General features: G+C 40.1%; 1 protein-coding gene across 1 annotated transcript in view; it reads right to left on the bottom strand.

The window, feature by feature from the left end:
* Positions 1-7,247: 7,247 nt before the first annotated feature.
* The window catches only part of LOC119854094 (bifunctional protein GlmU-like), a 72,432-nt gene continuing 56,558 nt past the window's right edge, over positions 7,248-23,121 (bottom strand). Inside the window, exons 2-4 of the mRNA XM_038398022.2 lie at positions 17,733-17,915; positions 12,849-13,056; positions 7,248-8,083 (exon numbers count right to left, since the gene is read on the bottom strand). Of these exons, the coding sequence (XP_038253950.2) occupies positions 8,031-8,083; positions 12,849-13,056; positions 17,733-17,915 (444 nt within the window). The 3' untranslated portion in view covers positions 7,248-8,030. The remainder of the gene's footprint in view (positions 8,084-12,848; positions 13,057-17,732; positions 17,916-23,121) is intronic.

Genomic DNA, 23,121 nt, shown 5'->3' with positions numbered 1-23,121 from the left:
ATGTATTCATAAATGACTTGTAAATTATATATCTATATCTAGATATGTTTCAGTTTAAAGCCTCGGACAAATATTTTCTATCTAGTACTACAGTTTGGTTTACAAATCCACGTCTTTTTCCCATTAAAATTCTTCCATTGTGTCTCTGTAGTTACTACCCTTCTTAAATACCATGGCATTGTGAGTCGCTGCCTCTATATCCATACAATAGGAAGAATCAAGAGCACATAGATAAACCAATGCTGCAAACTTTATACACTCAACAAGTCCTCTTTGCAGACAATTAGGGCCAAAAGATAAATATTGACACATTATACTATTTTCTCAATTTGCTTTTGTTGATTGTCTGTGCAATCTGATGGGGCAAAATTCCACTTTTCTGATATCTGAGCTTCTTGGCTAATAGAAACAAATAAAGTAAAGGCTTCTGTCCACAATGGGCTAGGAACATCTATTGTTGGGAAGCACTAATCGGATTAAATTGGCTCCTAGTTCTATTTCTGGGGGCTAACTCATTCCAAAATTTTTCACATCTCAAGGGGATGTGTCATTGTTGCTTTTTCACTATTTAAATCTGACGGATAGAAAGAAATAAGTAAAGGCTTGAGATTACAACAATGCCTGCTGCAATGTGAACAAAGAACAGGGATGAGTGCAAACGCACAACTATCTAACACTGCTGTTAAACTCACTTCAGGGACAGAGCACCGGGTTTGTACAGTGCATCTATATCCCATTTTCAGGGCTGGAATTTGTTAGTCACAAAACGGCACATTAAGAAAAAAAATGAGTGACTATGTAAAGAATATCGAAGCAGCTTTTAAAACAATAACATCGAAGCTACTATTTAGCATGAATCATGATATGCTTCCCTCTGTGTATATTTGTAGAAATATCAGTTAAATACTGCTAATGAAGGAGAAAAGGTAAAATGCTGTTTTCTATTTCAGGTTGTTTTCTATTAGCATTTTAATAGGTATCCATTGCATTAGCCCCTTAAAAGAAACAAACACATTCATGCAAGTGACAATTTTAGTTAGCCTAAATAGACAGCCTTAAATAATGTCACTCACCACTATATGAGTCATGAGGTACATTTTTGCCTACAGTCTGATAATTTTCAAAGCTATTGGCAACCTGGGAATTTTCCTTCCTTATCACTAGGGCTCAGCTAACTTCACTAACACTAATCAGAGCTGGAATCATTCATTCAAGGATTGCATGATCATGTTTTTCTTTAGCAGTGACAGCTGCCTGAGCCACATTAGCAATGCAGATGAGTCAGCCTAATAGGTTAATGCAGAACACGCGAAAATTAGGTTTAATCCCCAGTGAAATAATCTACCATTTTCACATTTCTTGATGTTGGGATAGAGACATTGGTAGTGACTCAATTAGATGTAACGTAGATCAAAGCAAATTTACCTTCTGCCTGAACCTTTCCAATAGTTTAGATAGACGAATATAAGGGTTCTTTACTAATTGGGGAATGGCTGTAGGGGAAATTATTTTAAAAGCATGTATACTGCAAGAATTGCTTTTCAGCTTTAAACCGAATAATTGCTGTATTTTACAAACTCCCGCGTACACAATTTAGCTGGATACCACTGTTCTGTGCCCAATGCCTACAAACATATATCTCTTTTCAGTGCAATGCTTTTAAATAAAAACATTTGGAATTAAAAAAAATAATACTATTCATTTTTAATGTCCCATATTCAAATATCACCACTGGGGTTTGAAAGAGCTTGTATTATAAGGGAAGCATAAAGGAAAAAGCTAGTGTGTTTCTATCTAATGTTTTCATTTTGGGGAATAACATATCACACAGCAATCTCTTTCAGTCATAAAGGAAAGGAAACAAAAAATTACATGCCCTCAGTTGCCAAATTATTTTTTTGCCTTGACATCTTAATTCTTAATCCTTGCGTGTGGTCAAATCAGTCTACTATAGACAACCAATCAAGCAATTATTCCTAAATTATATTTGCCCAACTCACATTGATTGGTTATTCTTTTCTTATTGGGTAAGCTCATTAATTCTGAGCAGCTTGCTTATTATGCTTTCCACATCATTTTCTTTCTGAGCCTATCTACTCACACCAGCCTGCTGATGTTTCAAGATGCCATACAGAAAAAAGGCCTAGTGATCTATTGCATTGTCTCTTCCAGCAATTACAATTCACATTGCTGATTAACTTTGATGTGAAAACTAATGAGATAAGGCAAGTTATCAAGGCGGACCTGATCGTCATCTCATTTATACAGCATTTGCCATCGGTGAATGACAAAAACTAATGAAGATGTATCTGACAGCAGGCTGAGCTGAGACAGAATTTCGTTTCTCATCAGCAAGTGTTTTGCTTCTAATTCATCAGACTATCTGAAACATGTTGAAATTAGCTTAATAATGAAAACACTTCATCTAAATGGACAAATGTTTACATTAAAATAACTACATGATAAATAGATGTTAAAGATTTTATGCCATCTTGAGTCTAAACAATAGAGTAAAAATATGTTCTAATATTCACTAAATCATTCCTATGAAAATTCAATATATGCTATTATACTCATAACTGAATGTTCCCCTATTTATGGTTTAACAAATGGTGTCAGATTGTTGTTATTTTTAAATTTACTGTTAGGACAGCAATAATTTACTTCCATGAGATGGTAGTAAGGAGAGAAACAGAAGTAGATGCTGGTTAAAGTTTATGAGAATTGTTCACATGGTGTTTCTCAATAAACTATTAAAAAAAATAAAAACATACCTTAGAACCGTAACATTCCCAGATGTACAATTTTGACACTATTGTAAATTAAAGAAGCATATGCTAACATATACTTTGCCCTAAGAACAAATTTGAAAGATGTATAAAGAGTATCTATATTTGTCCAGACACTAAAACACAAAGGACACACTGCAACTCACATAAATACATCAAAATTTCTTAACCAAGGCACTGGGTCCAAAAAGTTTAATATAATGACACAGTCTAATTTAGAATTGTTCCTGATGAAATATAAAGGCAGACAGTCCCATTTGTCAATATTGTGCTTTCGATATATTTATTTATGAGAGAATATTTCATATTTGTGGTGAACATTTCCAAATGTTTACAATATGCCTAAATATGATTCCAATATGTGTTTGTATCTGGAACAAAATATGCTCTAATTCAGTGGTTTTCAATCTTTTTTCATTTGTGGACCCCTCAAAAATTTCACATGGAGGTGCATTTCCAAATTTCCCTTTGGAAATCTAAGACATAGTCTGCAGACCCCCAGGGGCCCTTTGACCACAGGTTGAAAACCACTGCTAGAATCATAAGAGACTAAAAGTACTTTTTTATTATAATAGAAAAATGAATGTTTCTTTGAAGCAGAATTTTGCCAGAACTGTGAAACTATCTTTTTACAAAGTTTTTGTTTTTTTAAAATAAATCATTGATGCCTGAATAACAAACACAGCTGTTAAAAGATCCTTCTCCATTACTGTGATTTTTTCCTCCTCTGTAATAAACATATTGATAGCTTATACTGCTGTCTCCTCAAGCAAAATAAATTTTTAATACCTAAGTAACATCAATTTTAGCAAGTGAGAGAAAGAAGCAATTCTAAATGATTAACAGTTAACATACAGTGCCATCAAAATTCCCAGAAATTCCCAGAAAAGTTTCATGAGACTAAAAAAATAAATAAAAATGAAAAGATGAGCCCAAAATCATGATGGGATTAATAAAAATCAGATCAGTGAATCGCTTTTAGTGCAGTGGTTTCTGAAGTTGACACAAAGTTTAGAATACTGACTATTGTTGTGACATTGGTATAAAACCTGGAGGATTCTTATTGTTTTTAGAGTATCAGTTCTAGACAATTTTTGTTTGATCAATCTGGTAAAGACATACTTTACCAGCTTTCATTCCTCATATTTTAAGGACATCTGCAATCCAAAACTGAAACACAAGGAAGACAGGTTGACATTGTTTTTCAAGATTAGCCCAAAGTACCTACATCCTGAGATAGTTAAAGGGAAAGAACCTGGTTTAAAGCTGTGGCAGCAAATTGCTATTCCAGTGCTGGATTAAATGTAAAAGCTCTTCACAGAACTGAAGATGAATCCTATATATTAGAAGAAAAACCAGAAAAGTACTTGTTCAAGAGCTAAAGGCATAAGTGGAAAGTTGACTTCAAAGATTTTTTTAATAGTCTGCTAAGTTTATAAAATCAGTCAAGATGTAGAGAGAAGATTGCATTACTTTATTCCCACCACACATAGAAGCATAATCCTAACACAGGGATTATTTTGTCTGAGTAATAGAATTAAACAAGTCTGCAACAATGAATACAGTCCATTAAATGAAATGACTTCAACTACTTTTCCTCAGCCGCCCTCAGAAAATAAAGTAGTATGTTTTCCATTTCACCATCTTTCTTTACATTTTGTCCCACCTATATTTCTCTCTTATTTCCTATTTTAACTCTTTTGCACAAATATGCAAACACATTCACCCCACCTTCGTAACAAGCATTTTCACTAGAACTATCCAAATGCTAAATACAATGATCAGGATGTTACTATTTTTCCTTAAATGTATACCTAACAAACCCTTGTGTTCTGATGGTCTCAATCTTTTCTATCTGGAGATAGATAGATAGATAGATAGATAGATAGATAGATAGATAGATAGATAGATATTCCCCTCCCTCTGCTCCCTGTCCCCATTCTTTATCTCTCCAGTCTATTTTAATAAATAACTATAGGCAGCTAAAGGATTTGTTCATTCCAAAGAGTCTCCCCTTCACATTTCTCAGAGGTTCAGCTCAAGGAGACACCATGATAATAAGAGTGACTTGGGATCTCTACTTTACAATGTCATTACGAGCTAGTTTTTAAAATGAAAAATATCTACATTATACCTAAAAGCATTACAAGGTGACAGTTTCCTCTCTAAGCATCTATAGTGTTGGTGAAAAAGGCAGCTATGGTATACTGAAGACAAGCTACAGGGGGAAAAATAGGGAGAGAAAGCTTTTCTGAAATATACATTTTATTTTTGTGAGTGATCATTATGTTCATTTGATTTACACTTAGGATTAATCCTCAGCTACCACAATTATTTTTTCTTATGGCTTTTCCTAATTAACTTCTAATTTTCCTGCTAACTCTTTTTTCTTCTTCTTTCTTTAATGCAAGCACTTTACTGTCTGACTTTAAGGCCAGACAAAATGACCAATGTTACGTTGGTCCTCAGAAATGTATTAAAACAAACTCTCATGCACGGAGACCCTATTCACTATCCAAAAGCCTGATCCTAAGTTTCTAACCAAGTAGTATTTTTAGATTTGTCACTGAACTTGGATTTCCTATTACTTGCTGAAAACTATTATGGATTGCACTATTGGCTGGAATCCAAAAAATAAAAATCACTACAGATTAATACACATTGTGCTGGTTTCATTAAATAATTGAACTTTATCATTATATTTAGACCTTTCTAAAAACTATGGAAGATTAATCTTTAAAGTTCTATTCAAAATGGCACTTAGCTGAGAGCTAGATATGAACAGTAGCTATATCTTAATTTTAATATATGTCCTCTATTTTTGAGGAGCTCACAACAAATTATATTATTAAATGCCTGTTTAAGACTAGTTGCTAAACTGCTATACCAGTGTTATCCTAGAATTTGTTAATAGCGACTGTTTCAAATAAATTATTAAGCGATAATGAAAAAAAATGCCTGCTTTGAATTTATATATATTTCAGCAGAGAATAATGTTGTATTTAAAATAGTTACTGTGCGCCTTTTGATTTGGAGTTTAAAGTAAATAATATTTCTACATCTAAAACATACTCAAGACAAATGAAAAGCCTCTAGATGCTTTTGTATGGGATGCTGAAGAGCTCTACAAACTTAAAAGCACAACCTCAATTAAGCCCATCTTCATCTGGAAAAAAATTAGCAACTGAAAGCTGAATATATTAGATAATGCACACTTGCAGAAGAGCATTCTCTTAGCAAAAAATTCTTGATAACCAACCTAAAGCTGGCCTGAGAGTTGCTCAATGCTAATTTTGTTTGAAACTGTTTAACTAACTATGAATAGATATCCATATTCAACAAAGACATAATTAATGGCAACCTTTTCTTCTGCTTAGAAGACATCATAACAAGCTGAAAAGTACAAAAAGATTTCTATAGTAACTAATTTAAGGACAAAGGGTTGACCTCTAGCATTTCATTAAATAAACTGAGTGAATAAAAGAAGACTGACAGTATTCATCCTGTTCAATTCAAGCAGCCAATTTCAAAATGCAAATCATAATCTGCAGATGTTGGAGCCCGATATATTTTTTAAAAATAGCATTTGTTCAATTTAAGAACATCAGACATTTGAATTTTAAAGAAAAATCAAAACCAATTTTAGGCTTCAGTTTTAGGCCAACAGCGAATTTATTCATGGTACAGAAAAGGTCTGTAGGTAAGCTGTTTGTTTTATTCCCTCCCCCTTCAAATGTTTAAAACCATTCTTGTAAACCATTAATTTGATACATTATTTCCAAAACCTTTTCATGGAGACGTTATATTAAAAATCAGATTATTCCTGATTATCACACCAACTAAGTGTCATCCTATTTATAGCCTGGTATTTGCCGGATGATAAAAGCAACAATCGAAACCATGGACATCTACTTCAGAGACGCCTTCATAAACTTTGCATTACATTCACAGTGTACTTTATACACACCTACAATTAAATCGAATGCTACACCATCGGTAGGGAACACCAGTTAACCAAGTCAAAGAGAATCCTACATTGCCCCTATCTAAAACCACTAGATTATTTTAAATATACTCTGGCCAGATAAAGTGGAGGCACACAGAGTACTTGATCTCAAGGGGAGGTAGCAAGCAGGCTTTATCGCTCTCTGTTAGGCTGTGTGCAGAGCAGAAGGTTGGGGGAAAGCTACTTGCCAAGGCTCTGCACTCTAAGTGCCACCGGAGGAGCTGTGGGGGAGGGGAGACTGTGAAAGAAAATATAAACGACATCAAATCAGGATGCAAAGAAGTAAGTTTTCAGGGGGTGGGCGGGAATTGCTTTTATTCGGGGGCAGATCCTGCCACTCTTCCTCCTGCAGACCATTGGGGCTACTCATGGAGGAAGATGCTTTTCCCAGGAGTGAGGGGATCAGAATCTGGCCCTTAGTGTTCTGAATGCTGGTGTTTCTATCTATCTATCGTCGTTACACTTCCTGGGGTAGGTAAGGAAGGCTATTGGCATCAGCATGAAAGTTGCTTTGTAGAAGTCTGCGGAAGGAATGAAGGGACTGCAGGTCCCTTCTTCAAAGTGCTGAGGCCAAGATCCCATTGGGACTTAGGAGCCTAAATACCTTTGAGGGTCTGGGCCTTAGTTCCTCCTGGGAAGGGCTGAGTGTCCACCTGATTCAATGGGAGTTGAAGTTGCTTAACACCTGTGCGAGCCCCGTGTTCTGCACTTACAGAAGGGATGGATCTGATGCTTGAATGGGTCTCTTCCATCTCTAACGTCTTTGCTGCTGCCTGGTAAACCCCATCGGAGACTCTCCAGCAGGAGGGTAGCAATAAGGCATCGCTAAGTAAGAGAGGGAGGTTTAACGATGAACTCAGGATTCAAAATGGCCCAGGCCCCATACCTGAGATTGGTGGGGTTTTGTGCAGGTTGCAGGAGTCTTTCCACATAGATGAGCCTGTAGGATCCAGGCCTAGGACAGCAGAAGCAAAGGATTTGGTTTCCAGGGGACTCCCTCCTTTGCAAAGTGGCACCTAGGCCCAGATCCTGAAATGTATTACGGCTTCTAACTGCCATGGAAATCAATTAAATGTATGAGCCCACATCCCTGGAAGAATGTGGTCCCTTGACACCCATGTGAGCTCCTAAGCAGAAGAGAATAGGAGGTAGATGCAGAGAAAATAACATCTTTATTGCTGACACCAAAACACAACTGCACAATTTAGATGATGACACCGCAGTTCCAAAGCAAGTTATTGTCTCTTTGGAGCATTTACAATTTGAGTGACATGGTCCACGATGCATACTGGAAAGAGAGAAAAACTTAAGATAAAAGATGTGTATTTATCTGTCCAATGTAAAACAGTATCTCAAGGGTCTTTTATTTTCTTGGGATTTTGGGAATGGAGAATGGCATGAGGAGGGCATTTTTGATAGATGATGAATGGTTTGCAATCTTTTTGGTAGGGATGACTAAGGTCCCAGTTCATCAAAACACTTAAATGTACACTTAACTTTAACACTGATTCAATGCAACTTAAGCAGCTACTGAAATGCGTTGCTAAGATGGTCTTAGATATGCACTTAAAGTTAAGCACATGCTGAAATATTTTGCTGAATATGGTCTTAGTTTTAAAGAAGGCAAGTCAAATATATCTAGGATTTTCCCTTACATTAATACATTTTTAATAACAGCATTTTAAAGCTACAGGAGAGGTGCTTTCCACAGATCTGGAGAAATTAAAAAAAAATTAAGGTATAAAAATAAAACTAATAGAAAAAATGCCTCTTCTAAATATAAAAATCTAGAAATTTTTATAAAATGAAAAACTAACAGTAGAAAAAGTTTGTGGGTATTAAACCATAAGGAATACAATGTACAATAATACACAAAAATAAGGGAAAAAAATTCTTTTTAAAACTGTTTTTCTACTTTTGAGTATTTTCAATATTAATATTTAAACCCTCAGATGGAAACCCGGGCCCCATTAAAATCAATGGGAGCTTTGCCACTGGCTGCAATGGACCAGGATTTTGCCTTCAGTAGCTGGTAATTTCATTCTTTCTTAAATAAAGAGATATCCATTAATTAATGAAAAGAAAAGGAGTACTTGTGGCACCTTAGAGACTAACAAATTTATTAGAGCATAAGCTTTCGTGAGCTACAGCTCACTTCATCGGATGCCTCGTGAAGTTGACAGATTTCCACTCTATACGGCTAAATTCAGTGCCTTGCATAATGACAGGTTTCAGAGTAGCAGCTGTGTTAGTCTGTATTCGCAAAAAGAAAAGGAGTACTTGTGGCACCTTAAAGACTAACAAATTTATTAGAGCATAAGCTTTCGTGAGCTACAGCTCACTTCATCGGAGTAGTGTAATGTAATGTAATGCTACACTATGACAGAAAACAACACATGACACCGATCAGAACATTCAATTAATTGTGATTGCTATTTACTAAAACTTCTTAGTCATTCATGATCTTAAAAGGACAATTAAAATAGTTTAAAATATTATTGGGGAAATGAAGGCTGAAATAAATTGTGGCTGCCTGTAAATATCATTGCCCATATAAGGGCAAATGATCAGCAAAATTACCTGAGGTATGTCACCTTTATTTTCCTTAAACGTTTTAAATATTTCTTAAATAAGTTCAATTAAGCTTCCTAATTGATCAGCATATACTTATTATTCCAGTATTTACCCACAGCCCACCACAGTGCTAGATCTTACCAAGAACAATTACAGCCCATGGTTTTTCCATCCTTGCCAAGTACCCTGCAACCATCATACGTAAACAGACCCTGCAGATGTCTCAGGGCAAAATAAATGACTTCCGGATGTTAAGAAAAATAAATGAATTCATTCATTCATGCAAAAGTGAAGGGCACATTGTTTTCATCCTTAAAAAAACACAACACCCTATGTATCTTAAGGTATCAATGAACAACAAATTCATTCTATTATGACACAAGAAATCTAAAACAGACGAGACTGCAAAACAAATTCATTTTCTTTTCTCCATGCTCAGATAAATGTTCTAATTTCTTATTAAGTCCCCTGATAATATAATTTTTGAAAGTATCTTTATGGTCAATTAGAATTCAAACCACACACAAACAATTTTTTCTGGTGCGTTCGCCGCTTAGTCTAACTTCTCAGATTAAGATGGTTTCCTTAGCTTTATCCTCTTCTGTAAAAATGTGTGTACAATGCATCTTGAGAACGTATTTTCAGTCACACTGCAGATGCACATCATCTCTGTATTCCCGCAATGAAACAGAAAATGTGGTGCTCTTTGCCAAGGGAACAGGAATAATTATTTAAACAAAAACCCAACCTGTCATTTTCACTTTTCCTTTAAAAAAAAAAATCAGACTAGAGTATAAACTTGAAAACGCTAGCTGAAAGCTGGACCCTAACTGGAATCTACAATTCAAAGTCAGGCAGCAAACAAGGACTAATGGAATCCAGTGGTCTGGCTCACTCCCCTCCTATTGTAAAACCCACCCCAGGAACTGAAGGGAGAGGAAATCGCTGCATGATTTCCTCATATATTTCTGCTAGGTGACAGAAAAGGCCATGGGACCAACTCCCCCAAACCTGCTTCTCCCCTGAGATCCACGGTGACCCCCAGGGAATCAATAACCATTCACAGCCATCTCCTCAGCCATGGATCAATGGTGTCCAGACTCCCTGGCAAAAGGACTCATGCTACCAGGGATTATCCCTAACGACATAATCTCCAGGATGCCGATCGGGGTGTCCCTATACCTACAGTGTGGGCTGTATTATATTTCCTGAGGATTATATTACCTCTATAGGGAATAGGATTAAGGGGGAGTAAGATGTGTGGTCCTCTCAGCCCTACCCATTCTCACCCCAAACCAGCTCTCTGTGAGGCCTGGAAGAACAGTTAATTGACTTCAGTAGGGACTCATCGAGCGAACAGGCGAGCAGGATTTGGACTCCCATTCAACAAACCACCCTCCTTTACCAGAGCACTTACGCACATACTTCAAATGAAACAACTTGGCTGACTTGGTACCTGGGTCCTGAGGGCCTGATCCTGAGAGGTTCTGAGCACCTGCAACTGTCACTGGAGTCAGGCCTCCCATAATTACACCCCCAGAAATGGACACATGTGAGCTGATAAAAGTCAAATGACCAATTCTGCCACCCTCACTCGTGCTCCTGACTCGAAGAGGAACGTTACTGACACCAATATTTTCAGAGGCAGGCACTACTCAGCATGGATAAAGGGTGATGGAATTTGGCTTCGCATCGTCTAGTTCTACACTGGTCAGTTCTTTGGAAGAATTAATAAATCAAGAATTCAAAGCTCAGCCCGACCGCTTGGTCATCAAGAATTAATTTTATTACGTAGCTCACCGGTTAAGGGCCCGATCGTGCAAACACTTGGGGTCTGATTCTCATTTACACAGAGTGCCTTTTACACCACACTGCCAATGTAAATGGGCCTTAAAGGGGACGTTTGTACAGCACCCACCACTGTGCAGCCCCAATCCCAACTGGGGGGACTTTGGACACAATATTATTACCATGATTGATAATAATAATTTATTAATTGCCAATGACGTATAGAGGGAGCATAAGTGTAAATCAGAATCTGGCCCTTACTATAGTCCTGTTGGACTGCATTCAGCTTTCCGATTTAGAACCTAATGTAACAAGTCTTCATTATATATCCCTCTTTCATAAAGTTCTCTCACACGCTTCCACACACCCATATAACATCACACGCCACCCATTACTTCCAACTTATTATAATTCCCCATTGGTCAACTTATCCTGAACCAAAAATGTAGCAGGTAAACAAAATTGTGTTAATATTTCCAATATATTTACCCCTGGTTAATTCTTTCAGTAAAAGATTCCCCCACAAAAACCAGCAAAACATATTGATGCTGAAGCTGAAGGTAAATTTATATGTGAAAGACACATCCTGATACAAACAGATTAATTCAAATAGTTTTAATCAGGGAATGTCACAGTGAATAAAAGAGTATTTACTTGGAAGGGAAACACTTTAAAGCAAAAATAACTTGGAAATATTAGCTGTGTTTGAAGGGGGGTGCCATTCCATCCAAATAGAGTCAGAAATTAACATTTCTGCATTCTGCTAAGTACAACAGACAGGAAAAAATCAACAGGTACCGTCATGCCATTGTGAAACAATGTACAAAGCATGTCCGGTATTAATATTAGACTCCTACTACCACCAAGTATTCTTAAATCAAAGGAACTCTTTAAGAAAACAAACCCAAACTATGCACCACAAATTAATTCAGATCACATCTTTAAATCCATTTCGAGCCAAGCCAGAAGTCCACCCCTTCCGTCAGCTGTTGACTTTCTAAGTGTCCCAGACAGCTGCATGTCTGTCTATAGCTCCCTGAAATGACTTGTCTTGCCCAGATTTCTTAAGACTGCTGACTTCTAATAGCACTCCCTGACAAAGGCTCCACTTTGAGGAGGAGATATGCTAGGCTGCCAGCCAGGATGCTGCAGAGTTCAGGGGCCAGGACCAGGCAGTGCAATCGTCCCTGACTGCCTCTTTAAAACCATGTCACGCTCATGTGACAACTGCTTCTCTGTGCTTGTTTGAACTGTCCCTCCCAATTAGTGGTAATAAGTGACTCTGTAAAGATGAGCAAACATAGTGCATTCATTAGCCCTCGCCAGCCCCCACCTTCCCCCTCCTTCCTGGCCAATCAGTCCCAGAAAATCCCCAGGGCACAACTCAGTTAATACTTGGAGAAAGCTAAACACATCTTGTTTGGAGTGAACAAGTGCTGGCAAAAGGCAAATTAATGACAAGTCATTTGAAGAGTTTGCCTGAAATTATTTTATTCTGTCCACCCACTGAAGAATTGATTATTCTCTGCATGAAAATATGTCTGAATCAATAAGCTAAAAGCTAAGAGAAAGGAAGGCATGCTCCAACCCCATTTATTTAATCCACTTTTTTTGAGGCATGGCACATAATTTACAGGGCAGAAATTACTAAGCCTTTTCAGAGCAAGAACTAATGACAAGTTCTGGGAAACCTGTGCGATCATCCATCTCCCGGGTGAACTGCAGGCCTGTGCATTCCCCGATCACTATCTCAGCTGTAGTGAAGACTTCCAAGTCACTTATAACATGCCCTCCGACAGTCTTCCCATCCTTATCAGACAGGCAGATGTGGAGATGAGGTGCTTTGTTCAGGGTTCCCACCAAGGAGACGATTTCAAACCTCTCATTTAGATGAATAATCTACAACAATTAAAACAGCAAAACTGGACATCAGTTGCCAATATGGCGTACATTGCTTTATTCACATTCTGGTATCAAGGACATCTCAATAGGTGACACACATTCATTCTAGGTTTCAGAGTAGCAGCCGTGTTAGTCTGTATCCGCAAAAAGAAAAGGAGGACTTGTGGCACCTTAGAGACTAACACATTTATTTGAGCATAAGCTTTCATGAGCTACAGACTCCAATGAGAAACTGCTGAATTGGAATTAATTTGCAAACTGGACTTGAATTAGGCTTGAATAAAGACTGGGAGTGGATGTGTCATTACACAAAGTAAAACTATTTCCCCATGTTTACTTCCCCCCTCCCCACTGTTCCTCACACGTTCTTGTCAACTGCTGGAAATGGCCCATCTTGATTATCACTACAAAAGGTTTTTTTTCTCTCCTGTTGGTAATAGCTCACCTTACCTGATCACTCTCTCTACAGTGTGTATGAAGAAAAGAAGTACTTGTGGCACCTTACAGACTAACAAATTTATTAGAGCATAAGCTTTCGTGAGCTACAGCTCACTTCATCAGATGTAGTGAGCTGTAGCTCACGAAAGCTTATGCTCTAATAAATTTGTTAGTCTCTAAGGTGCCACAAGTACTCCTTTTCTTTTTGCAAATACAGACTAACACGGCTGCTACTCTGAAACCTACAGTGTGTATGGTAACACCCATTGTTTCATGTTCTCTGTGTATATAAAATCGCCCTACTGTATTTCCCACTGCATGCATCTGATGAAGTGAGCTGTAGCTCACAAAAGCTTATGCTCAAATAAATTTGTTAGTCTCTAGTGCCACAAGTCCTCCCTTTCTTTTTACATTCATTCTAGAATCTTAAGGAACAAAGGATTAAATTTTTCAAAAGCACCTTAATGACATGGGCCCCCAAGTCCCAGTTTCCATAATGACTTACGCACTTAGGGCCAGTTTTTAAAAGGTATTTAGACACCTAAAAATGCAAATAAGTGGCTAGTGGGATTTTCAAAAGTGCCTAGGCACCTAACTCCCATTGAAATCAATAAGAAATCAATGAGACTTAGGTGCCTAGGGTCCATATTCTCAAAGGAGTCAAGTGCCTAAATAATTTTGAGAATCAGTACCCTAGTTGTTTTTGAAAATCCCCTAGATGCCTATCTGCATCTTTAGCCATTTAAATACCTTAAAAAAAATTAGAAGCCCAAATCCCATTCACTTTCAATCATCGATGTCACTTAGTCGCTTTTGAAAATTTTACCAAAAGGACCTACATGTTCAAAACTGATTTGGGATGCCTCAGATTTTGGGTGCTTCACTTGAGACCCTTTAAAGGAGCCTGGTTTCCAGAAAAGGCTGAGCACCCACTCTCTCTGAGAATCAGGCCCCTTTCGGAGACCACAAAGTGGACATCCAAAAATGGAGACACCTCAGTTCACTAGTCACTTTTGGAAAGGCAGGTCAATATATCTAACAGAAGCTCTACCGTTATATATTCAAATCACTTGAAATAACCACCTGAAAAAGAGTACTGAGAGTTACTTTGAGCCAGTTACTTTTGTTTATCATAGCGGGGATACAATAGGAGAGTAACCATGCATGAAAATAGGTAGTGTGGTATACAGATATAGGGGTTTGAGAATGCAACAGATGTGTAAGCAATTTAGCAGGCACAGCTGTTAGCTTTGCTTAGAAAATACAGGTCTTCATGTTTCAGCTCCACTAGCAGTCAGGTAAGTCACCCCTGGGGAAGCTGAATGAGTGGGGGAATGTGTGGAGCGGTAATGCTAGAGAGTAGCATAGAGTGTTAGAATTCTTTTTGTGGCAGCACTCATCATTGTGGGGGAAAATCACTAGAATGCTGGAAGTCAGCTGCCAGAAGTGGAGCAACATGGGAAAGCACCATAATATCTTGTTTTCCTTTGACCTGCCGGCTTGACAAGTACTCGGACTCTTTGGATTACTCAAGCCTAGACCTGGCATAATTCCAGCTATGCATGACAATTTGCCATCACAAAATGCCTTTGATACAAAGAATTCAAAGTGCCTTCCAGACATCACTGAATTATTGGAAGCCTCCCAGCAACACGGGGAGGTGGGGAAGCCCTGAGATTCCCATTTTACAGTCAAGGAACCTGAAGGCCAGAGTGGTTCTAACTTATTTAAGATCACACAGGAAAGAGAGTGCCCAGGCTGCAGCTCCACGTCTTAACAAATCCATTCTTCCTCAGAGGTGTAGTAGCCTCTCTGCCACTGGTTTGTCATTTCTGGGTGCTTTGGGGGATGGAAAGTGACAGGTGAGTAATCGGTGAGGTACCCCTTTGAAAATCTTCTGCATGCTCCACAGAACTCTGAATTTTCTAGGACATTAAACCCTTTTGCCTTCCAGACTCTTTCTTGCAGCTGTCATTCATCTTTGAGGGGGATGGATGGGAAACCTTTGGAAAACATCAATATCACTCTTTCATTGTCAAAAGGAATCACAGTGGAAGGACAAAAGATGCATTCCCTGCCCCAGAAGCGCCTGTCATTCATGGCCAGGAGAGCCAAAGAGTGGGAATTATACCGGGTCTCCTGAATGGAAATGCAGAGAACTACCATTAAAATACCAACCGAGCAATCTTTAGTGTTCTTGTAAACAGCTTCTGTTGCAACTGTACTTAGATGGAAACAAAAGAGCATTCCCAGCTTGTTCAAACACCAAGTTTTTAATCATTATTCACATATAGTCTCTGTTTATCTTGTCAACAAAGGAACTTTTCAGCAACATGGGAAAGATGCTGTTCAACAAATTTGCACTTATGGGAAACTCGGGGTCTTGGAATAGTTTGTTGCCACTGCATGGACATTATATACACACATGCACAGGCATGCATACACCCACAAGCACACACCACTCACATTTTAGAAACTGACTAATGATTTTGGGTGCTGCTGCTTCGGAGTGCTCTATCTGAGACTCACCTCAAAGGGCTCTGATTTTGAAAGGACAGGTGCCCAGCGCTTTCTGAAAATCAATCCCCATTAATGGGCACCAGGTGGGCTCCTCAAATACCCAGACACTCAAAATCACTAGCCCCTTTTAAATAGGCTTGTACATTTGTTTCTTCCAGTAGATTTATTAACAAAGGGGAAGCCCACATGACTCAGACCTGGCTTAGAAATAATGCACAATTGTTGTATAATCCCCAATTTTTACATTGATTTTTCCTTGGTTCCATGTAGCGTAAAACTCCCATGGCGACATAGTCCTGAAGCAAATATGTTAGATTCAAGGGTAAGCTCTCACTGATTTAAAAAAACCAAACTCCCACTCACTGATCTCTCCTCCATATAATAAACAGCAGGGCATTTATGTTTTTTTAAAATCTAGAAAAAGTAGCATTTTTAATAATCAATTATTGTTATTTTTATTATGAACAACAATATAAAGACAGGTTTCAGAGTAGCAGCCATGTTAGTCTGTATTCGCAAAAAGAAAAGGAGTACTTGTGGCACCTTAGAGACTAACAAATTTAAAAATTTTGGAGAGGAAGATGATGTCTGTCTGTATCTGTGCGAGTTTTTTCATGAAGTTGACAGATTTCCACTCTATATGGCTAAATTCAGTGCCTTGCATAATAAATTTGTTAGTCTCTAAGGTGCCACAAATACTCCTTTTCTTTTTAATATAAAGACACTTCGGGTTCTACTCCCAGCTCTGCAATGGTCTGTCTACACCACAGTTAAAAACCCATGGCTGGCTCATGCCAGCTGACTTGGGCTAGCAGGGTTTAAGCTAAGGGACTATTTAATTGCAGTAAGAAAAGGGGTACTTGTGGCACCTTAGAGACTATTCAGGCTAGGGCTGGAGCCTGCGCTCAGGGGCCCTCCCCCATTGTGGGCTCCCACAATGCAGGTTCCAGCCCATGCTGACTCAGGTCAGCTGCGGATTTTTAATTGCAGTGCTGACATACCCCAAGTGACCCAAGTGAATGGACTTTGGGTCAGACCAGAAGTGAAAAAATGTACATTGCCTAAGGCCCCATCTCAGGAAGCCAGCCAGTGGGTCCTGTTGCAGAGGGCATTTCCTTTACTTTTGGGGAGCCAGAGGTGGCACAGAAAGAACCCATCCCATGCAGTCACTGCTGGTTGCAGGTTTTCTGGCCAGTACCTCTGTTCAGTGGCCCAACAGGACTTGGCTCGTAGCTCTGAAGGGACAGCCCAGCAATCTCAGCCACAGAGACGCTCCCCTCTTCTATAAATACTAACAGGAAGACATTTTATTGTTCACATAAGCCCGTTAATGGACCTAGACACATGATTGAAATGTCTATTTATAGTTTAAGAAACATCCTTGAATATTGAACTAGTACCATCTAATTTACCTCAATGCTTAATTAAACACACAGCAATAAAGATAACACACTTACTGAGAAAATATGGTTTATGGGCTATGGCTAGACATAGAACAGAACAGATTTAGAGATCTGCTTGCCGTTCTGCACTGAGGGCCTGATCCTCAGCTGCATCAACTTGAGGGAAGCTATGCCAGTTTACACCTGCTGAACATCTGGCCCTTAAACTTCACCGTGAGTTAATAAGGAACAGAAAACATCTCCAGGAAAGCTCTGTGCACACACCAATTTATGCATATGCATTGCTAAGACATCACTACATGTGTCAGGTACCTGATTAGTATTCGAAGCAGTGGCGTTGGCCAGTCTCAGAGTTGCTTTGGTGATGCTTCCCACACAAGTCATGACAAATGGAGCTTTTAGCTTCTTATCTTCTACAAATTTTAACAAAGAGGTGACAATGTCTTCCCCAGGCCCCAAACGGAGGGCATAAACAGAAAAGGCACTAGGTCCAGCCTGTGTAGAAGAGAAGTTTACAATGGTAATAGCTCGTACTTGACTTCCTTAATAAATCTATCCTTTATAGCCTAGTTTCAGTGGGTCAGCAGAGTATATCAGAATATGTTAGTAAATCCATTTTTATTGCATGGTCTTCGAGCAGCCCTCTTTCTGTGATATTATCTCTCATTTTGAAGTAAGTGTTAATTGTATCTCCTAGAGGCTCCTTGTGCTAGGCACAGTCCAGACACATAGTCCCTAAGAATTTACAGTCTAAATAGACAAGATAGTCAAAGGGTGGGAGAAAAAGTACTGTCATCCCCTCTTTGCAGACAGGAAACTGAGGCACAAAGAAATTAAGTGACTTGCCAAGGCAACAGAGTGAGTCCATGGAAAAACCAGGACTTGAACCAGATCTCCTGAGTGCCAGCTCAGTGCCTCAACCATAAAACCAACCTTCTTTTCAGAGATGCACCCAGTGGTGCCTCATGTTTCTGGAGCTACTAGTAGCCGGCTCAAGGTTCTGCAGGCTGGGCAATATCCTCACACAGCTCTTGGGGCTGCTGATAAATATCAGGTGCCTTCCAGTGTTGTGGATCAGCATCAGGAAAATTGGGCACTGCATGGCTTCTCTCTCCGCTTCCCCAAGGACACTTGCCTCTCCTGGTTTTGAAACAAAGTGGATGATTTTTGTGGCTGCATTTTGGACAGACTGAAAGGGGTTATGGAGAGAGTCCAGCAGGCTAGAGAGGAGGAAGCTGCTGTAGGAGATTATAATCAGAACCACAGTGGGAATGGAATGGACTGCCTACATAAGGCTCAACTAGGCAGACAAATAATGCACAGTGTCTGGGGAGGCAGCATCATGATCAGCTTGCATATTCCTGGAGGTATTGGTTGAGTTTGGCAAAGCTGACCTAGAGGATTTAGCCACCAAACTGCCACGGCAATGAATGAGCATTACACAGCTGAATCCGCCAGTGGGCTTTGAAAATCTCAATAATGGCCCTAAATGTTGGTTATGAAGTCCAGATTCCTTTGGTTTTAGGCCAAGATTGTCACTTGTCAGATGCCTGCACAAAGCAGCGACGCCCCCTGTTTAAACCCTCGTGTGGGCTACCTGAACCTGGCAATCTGATCAGCAGGAGTAAGCGGGACTACACGGGTGCACACTTCCACCACAGAGCAGATGGTTGGGGAGGGGCAGAGCCTCTAGCCAGCACAGGTGAGCCAGCCATGAGCATAGGTTAGTGCTGATATCGATCCGCAGCAAACTGCTACTCTCCCAGAGCAAGGAGGAGTGGGGAGAGAATTGCATCTCAGAAAGGTGTCACTAGCAGAGCTGATCATTTTCATCTGAAACAGCTTTTAAAAAATGGTTAAAGATTCCATGAGAAATTTCCATTTTTTTAAACTAAATTTTTTTGGCGGGGGATAGAAAAACGTCAGCTAAAAACTTAATATTTGTCACATTTTGGCCACTGAAATTCAAAGAATTTTCAGTGATTGGGGTTTGGATTTTTTTTATGAAATGTTTTTTGACAGAAACAAAACTGTTTTTCTTTTCATTTATGTTTTTCACAAGAACAAAGCACATTTCCCAACCTCCCCTGGTGTCTAGTCACAGCGCCACCCAGGGCTACTTCTGGGAGAGCGCAGAGTCTGCACTGGGCTGTATCTAATGGTACAATCTAGTCTTTTCATCTGTTGTATTTTGCATGGTATAAAGAATAAGGAGCATGGAGGCGAGAATCATAAAGTTAAAAATGGTGGGACTAGGGTACTGATTTCTTTAGTTACCTGCCTTCCATGGTAACAGGCACACATCCCCATATGTGGCAACAATGCAAGCTAGTTTTATTACTCAGTAAAATATTTGAAACAAAATAAATGGTTTTATCCTACACTATATCCCCTCAAATAATAATGTACCGACTTAAAAAGAAAACCAACCAACATTCACATTCTATGCCTGAATTTTATTTTCGGTCCCAGAGGATAGCAAACCAGGCATTTCAATTTTGAATTCAAATACAGTAACTATAGTTCTCGGAGGGTTTAAACAAATGCCAGCAAAACAAACCCCAAATCAAATTTATTAGCTGGTGGAGATCTCTAACAATTTTACACAGTGACTTGATAAAGCCATCTGGGGATTCCTTTCAACATTAAGTGATTTAGAGCCCTTACAGAAACTTCATTGTCTGTTATAATATATAAAGAGTTTCTCAATATCAAGTCATGTTAAAACAGCAACAATTTGGTTGTTCATTATTTTCAGTGTATATGTTTTGCTTTAATCTGGAAAGTTTCTCAGGCCCCCTCGATATCTAGAGTCCCGCAGAGAACTATAAAGGGACAAAGTGAAAATTAACTAAGACTTGCAGCCTGTGTTTTTAAAGAGCTACCTAACGTTTGATCGCAAGTTTGAGACAATCCCTGGGAATCTGTGTACATCTGCAGAAAAGGAAACAGGTCTGCCTCCCCATTATGATTAGTTGTTAAATGCCAGCAATAGGATCAGTGTTGTACAAAGCATAAAACTAAAGAGAGTCCCTGCCCAGCCTATAGGTGTGGGCCAATGACCAATAAATCAATCGGAGTCTTTCTGTTGCCATTCTTCAGGTGTCAGATAAAGCCCTATTTGTATCATGATGATTAATGTTCCATCTTAATTGAAAAAAATGTTAATTTACAGTCAATGTGTTTGTATCTCCATATATTCAAGAACGATAAGATTTGGAATTTTTTTTCTAAAATTGTCCCCTTTATTAAAATAATTGGGAGGAGCACCCCCATTTCACGTTACAGGTAAGGATTAACATTTCTAGAAAGAAGGTCAGAAATTTTGCATCCCCCCTTGAGAAGCATGGTCCTATGGGTAGAACGCTACCCTGAGACTTGGCATCAAGTCCCTACTCTAGCACAGATTTCCTGGGTGATCTCTGATGTGGTCTCTCTGTTCCTCAGTTCTCCATCTGTAAATTGGGGATAACAGTATTTCCCTAATTCACAGGGGTGTTGTATGGGTAAATATGTTAAAGGTTGTGAGATGCTCAGACACTGTGCTGATGGGGGCCTAAAAACATGTTATTAATGCAACCTACTATCCACCTTTTTTTGTCCAATGACTGCAGAGGTGTTAACGGGCCACTTCACCTTGAATGTTTAGGGTAAGGAGTTAACACATTCGAAGAGACCAATCTGTCCCACCTTATATTTAGCTGCAACACTCTGAGTACCTTTCCTAGAGAAGAGCTCCCTGTAGCTTGAAAGCTTGTCCTTTTCACCAACAGAAGTTGGACCAGTAAAAGATATTACCTCACCCACCTTGTCTCTGTAAAGACACGTCTACACTTGCCATTTAAAGCACAAAAAGTCCCTTTTTTGCGCAAAAACCGCAGGAGTGTCTACACTTGCCAATAACTTTTTGTGGTGAAAACTCAGAAGAAACCACCTCCATGAGAGGCATACAGCTCTTACCAGTGATCGTTTTGCGGTGATGTGCAAGTGGAGACACGTTCTTCCTGTGTAAACAGCTTTTAGCCTCCAGAGGATATACCACAGGGCCTAGGGTGACCATCCTGGCCAGCAGCTCTGTGTTCTGACACCAGGTAAACAGATGTCCGCCCCTCCCCCTGTAAAGCCCCAGGAACTTTGAAACTCCCTTTCTTGTTTTGTTTGCAAGTGCTCATCTGGCCAAGTGACCATGGCTGCTTCACAGAGCAAACGATCCCCCACATGAGCACTGAGGGGGATGGGGAAGGGAAGGTCCCAGGAGGAAGTGAGGTCCCGGGACGGTTAAAGATTTGCGAATGTTCAGGGAGCATATCCAAACTTCTCCTTTAAAATACAGGGCTAAACTGCAGAGGGATGGGTATTGAGTGCAGTGAGAACTGGGAGTCCGCAGTGCTGGACTGTGCCGGGGGATGAGTGGAATGCCGCGGGTATAGACTGGAGCTAGGAGGTTGATAAAAGTGTGTTGGCGGTGTCTGGGGGCGCACGGAAAAGAGTTTTGAGACAGTGGCTGCAGGGGGGCGGGCATGGAGCTGCTTAGTTTGCAGTGCTAGTATCGCCTGGAGCGTGTCCACTTGGCGCTCCATAACGTTAAAGAGCTGCTCCATGGCTTCATTCTGGCGCACCACATTCTCCTTTTGGTCCCTCTTCTCACTGTCCCGCCACTTCTTCAATTCCTGTTTTTCGGCCGCAGAGTGCATCATAATGTCACGCAGAAAGTCCTCCTTAGTTTTTCGTGGCCGCTTTCTAATTCTGTGCAGCCGTTCAGCTGGCGATAACAAAAAGGGAGGCTGGACTCCCAAGGTCACCTCTGTGAAGCCAAAATGCAACATTTTACAGAAGCAGTATTGTTTGCAACACACAGACCACGGATTCTGGGGTTTAAAACACAGCCAGTTCTCTCACACCTGTCGCTAACTGGCTGACCCCAGGCAAGCACACATGAGCCACAAGACCCCCAAATGGTGAGTAGTCGCAGGGGCAGGGTGAATCAGTGTTCCCAGACCCTGCTGTACACTGGGCATGTGACTCTTGGGGAGAGCCAGCACTGTAGTGGGGGGCTGATCATCATTTCTGTCCCCACTCTTTCCGCAGGCTGTGTTCATCATGGAAGATATCTCGCTGCTGAGGGTGAGCAGGGAATCAAGGGAGGCTCCTCTTCAAGCCTGTGGCTTCCGCCCTGGCCCCTATGTGGCTTGCCTGCATGCAGCAATGGTCAGCTCCCATCCCCCACCCTGTGATGGCAAAGTGGTGCAGGAAAGTTACTATTAATGGGGCAAGAAACAAAGCAGCTCTGCCAAAGAACCTGCAGCAGGGGATTGCCCAGTATCTCCATAAGCGTTTCCTGGAGATCTCTGAGGCAGATTCCCGTGAAGTGAGGGAATCAATCAACAGCCTGTTCCACCGCTCACACTAGGCATGTGGTGGTACGCACATCATACAGACACAAGTCTGCTTTCTGCAACCCTCCTACTCCCAGCAACTCGCTTCAGCAATTCCCAAAATCAAATCCACTTACCAGGGGCTTCCTCTCCTGTTTGCGCTTCACCAAGCTCTGACAGTTGTGACTGGCTAGCCTTCTCTGGGATAGAAAAGAGCTCCTGGCTGCATCTCTGACTCCAAGTCATCCTCTGCCTCTGGGTCCCCCTCCTCATCCAAGATTTCCTCCTCCTGGCTTGGTCCACTCTTGATTGGCATGTGAGCCACT

Source organism: Dermochelys coriacea, chromosome 3 (genome assembly GCF_009764565.3).
Source record: "Dermochelys coriacea isolate rDerCor1 chromosome 3, rDerCor1.pri.v4, whole genome shotgun sequence".
NCBI classification, from domain to species: Eukaryota; Metazoa; Chordata; order Testudines; family Dermochelyidae; genus Dermochelys; species Dermochelys coriacea.
This window is presented reverse-complemented; position numbering and strand designations above follow the sequence as displayed.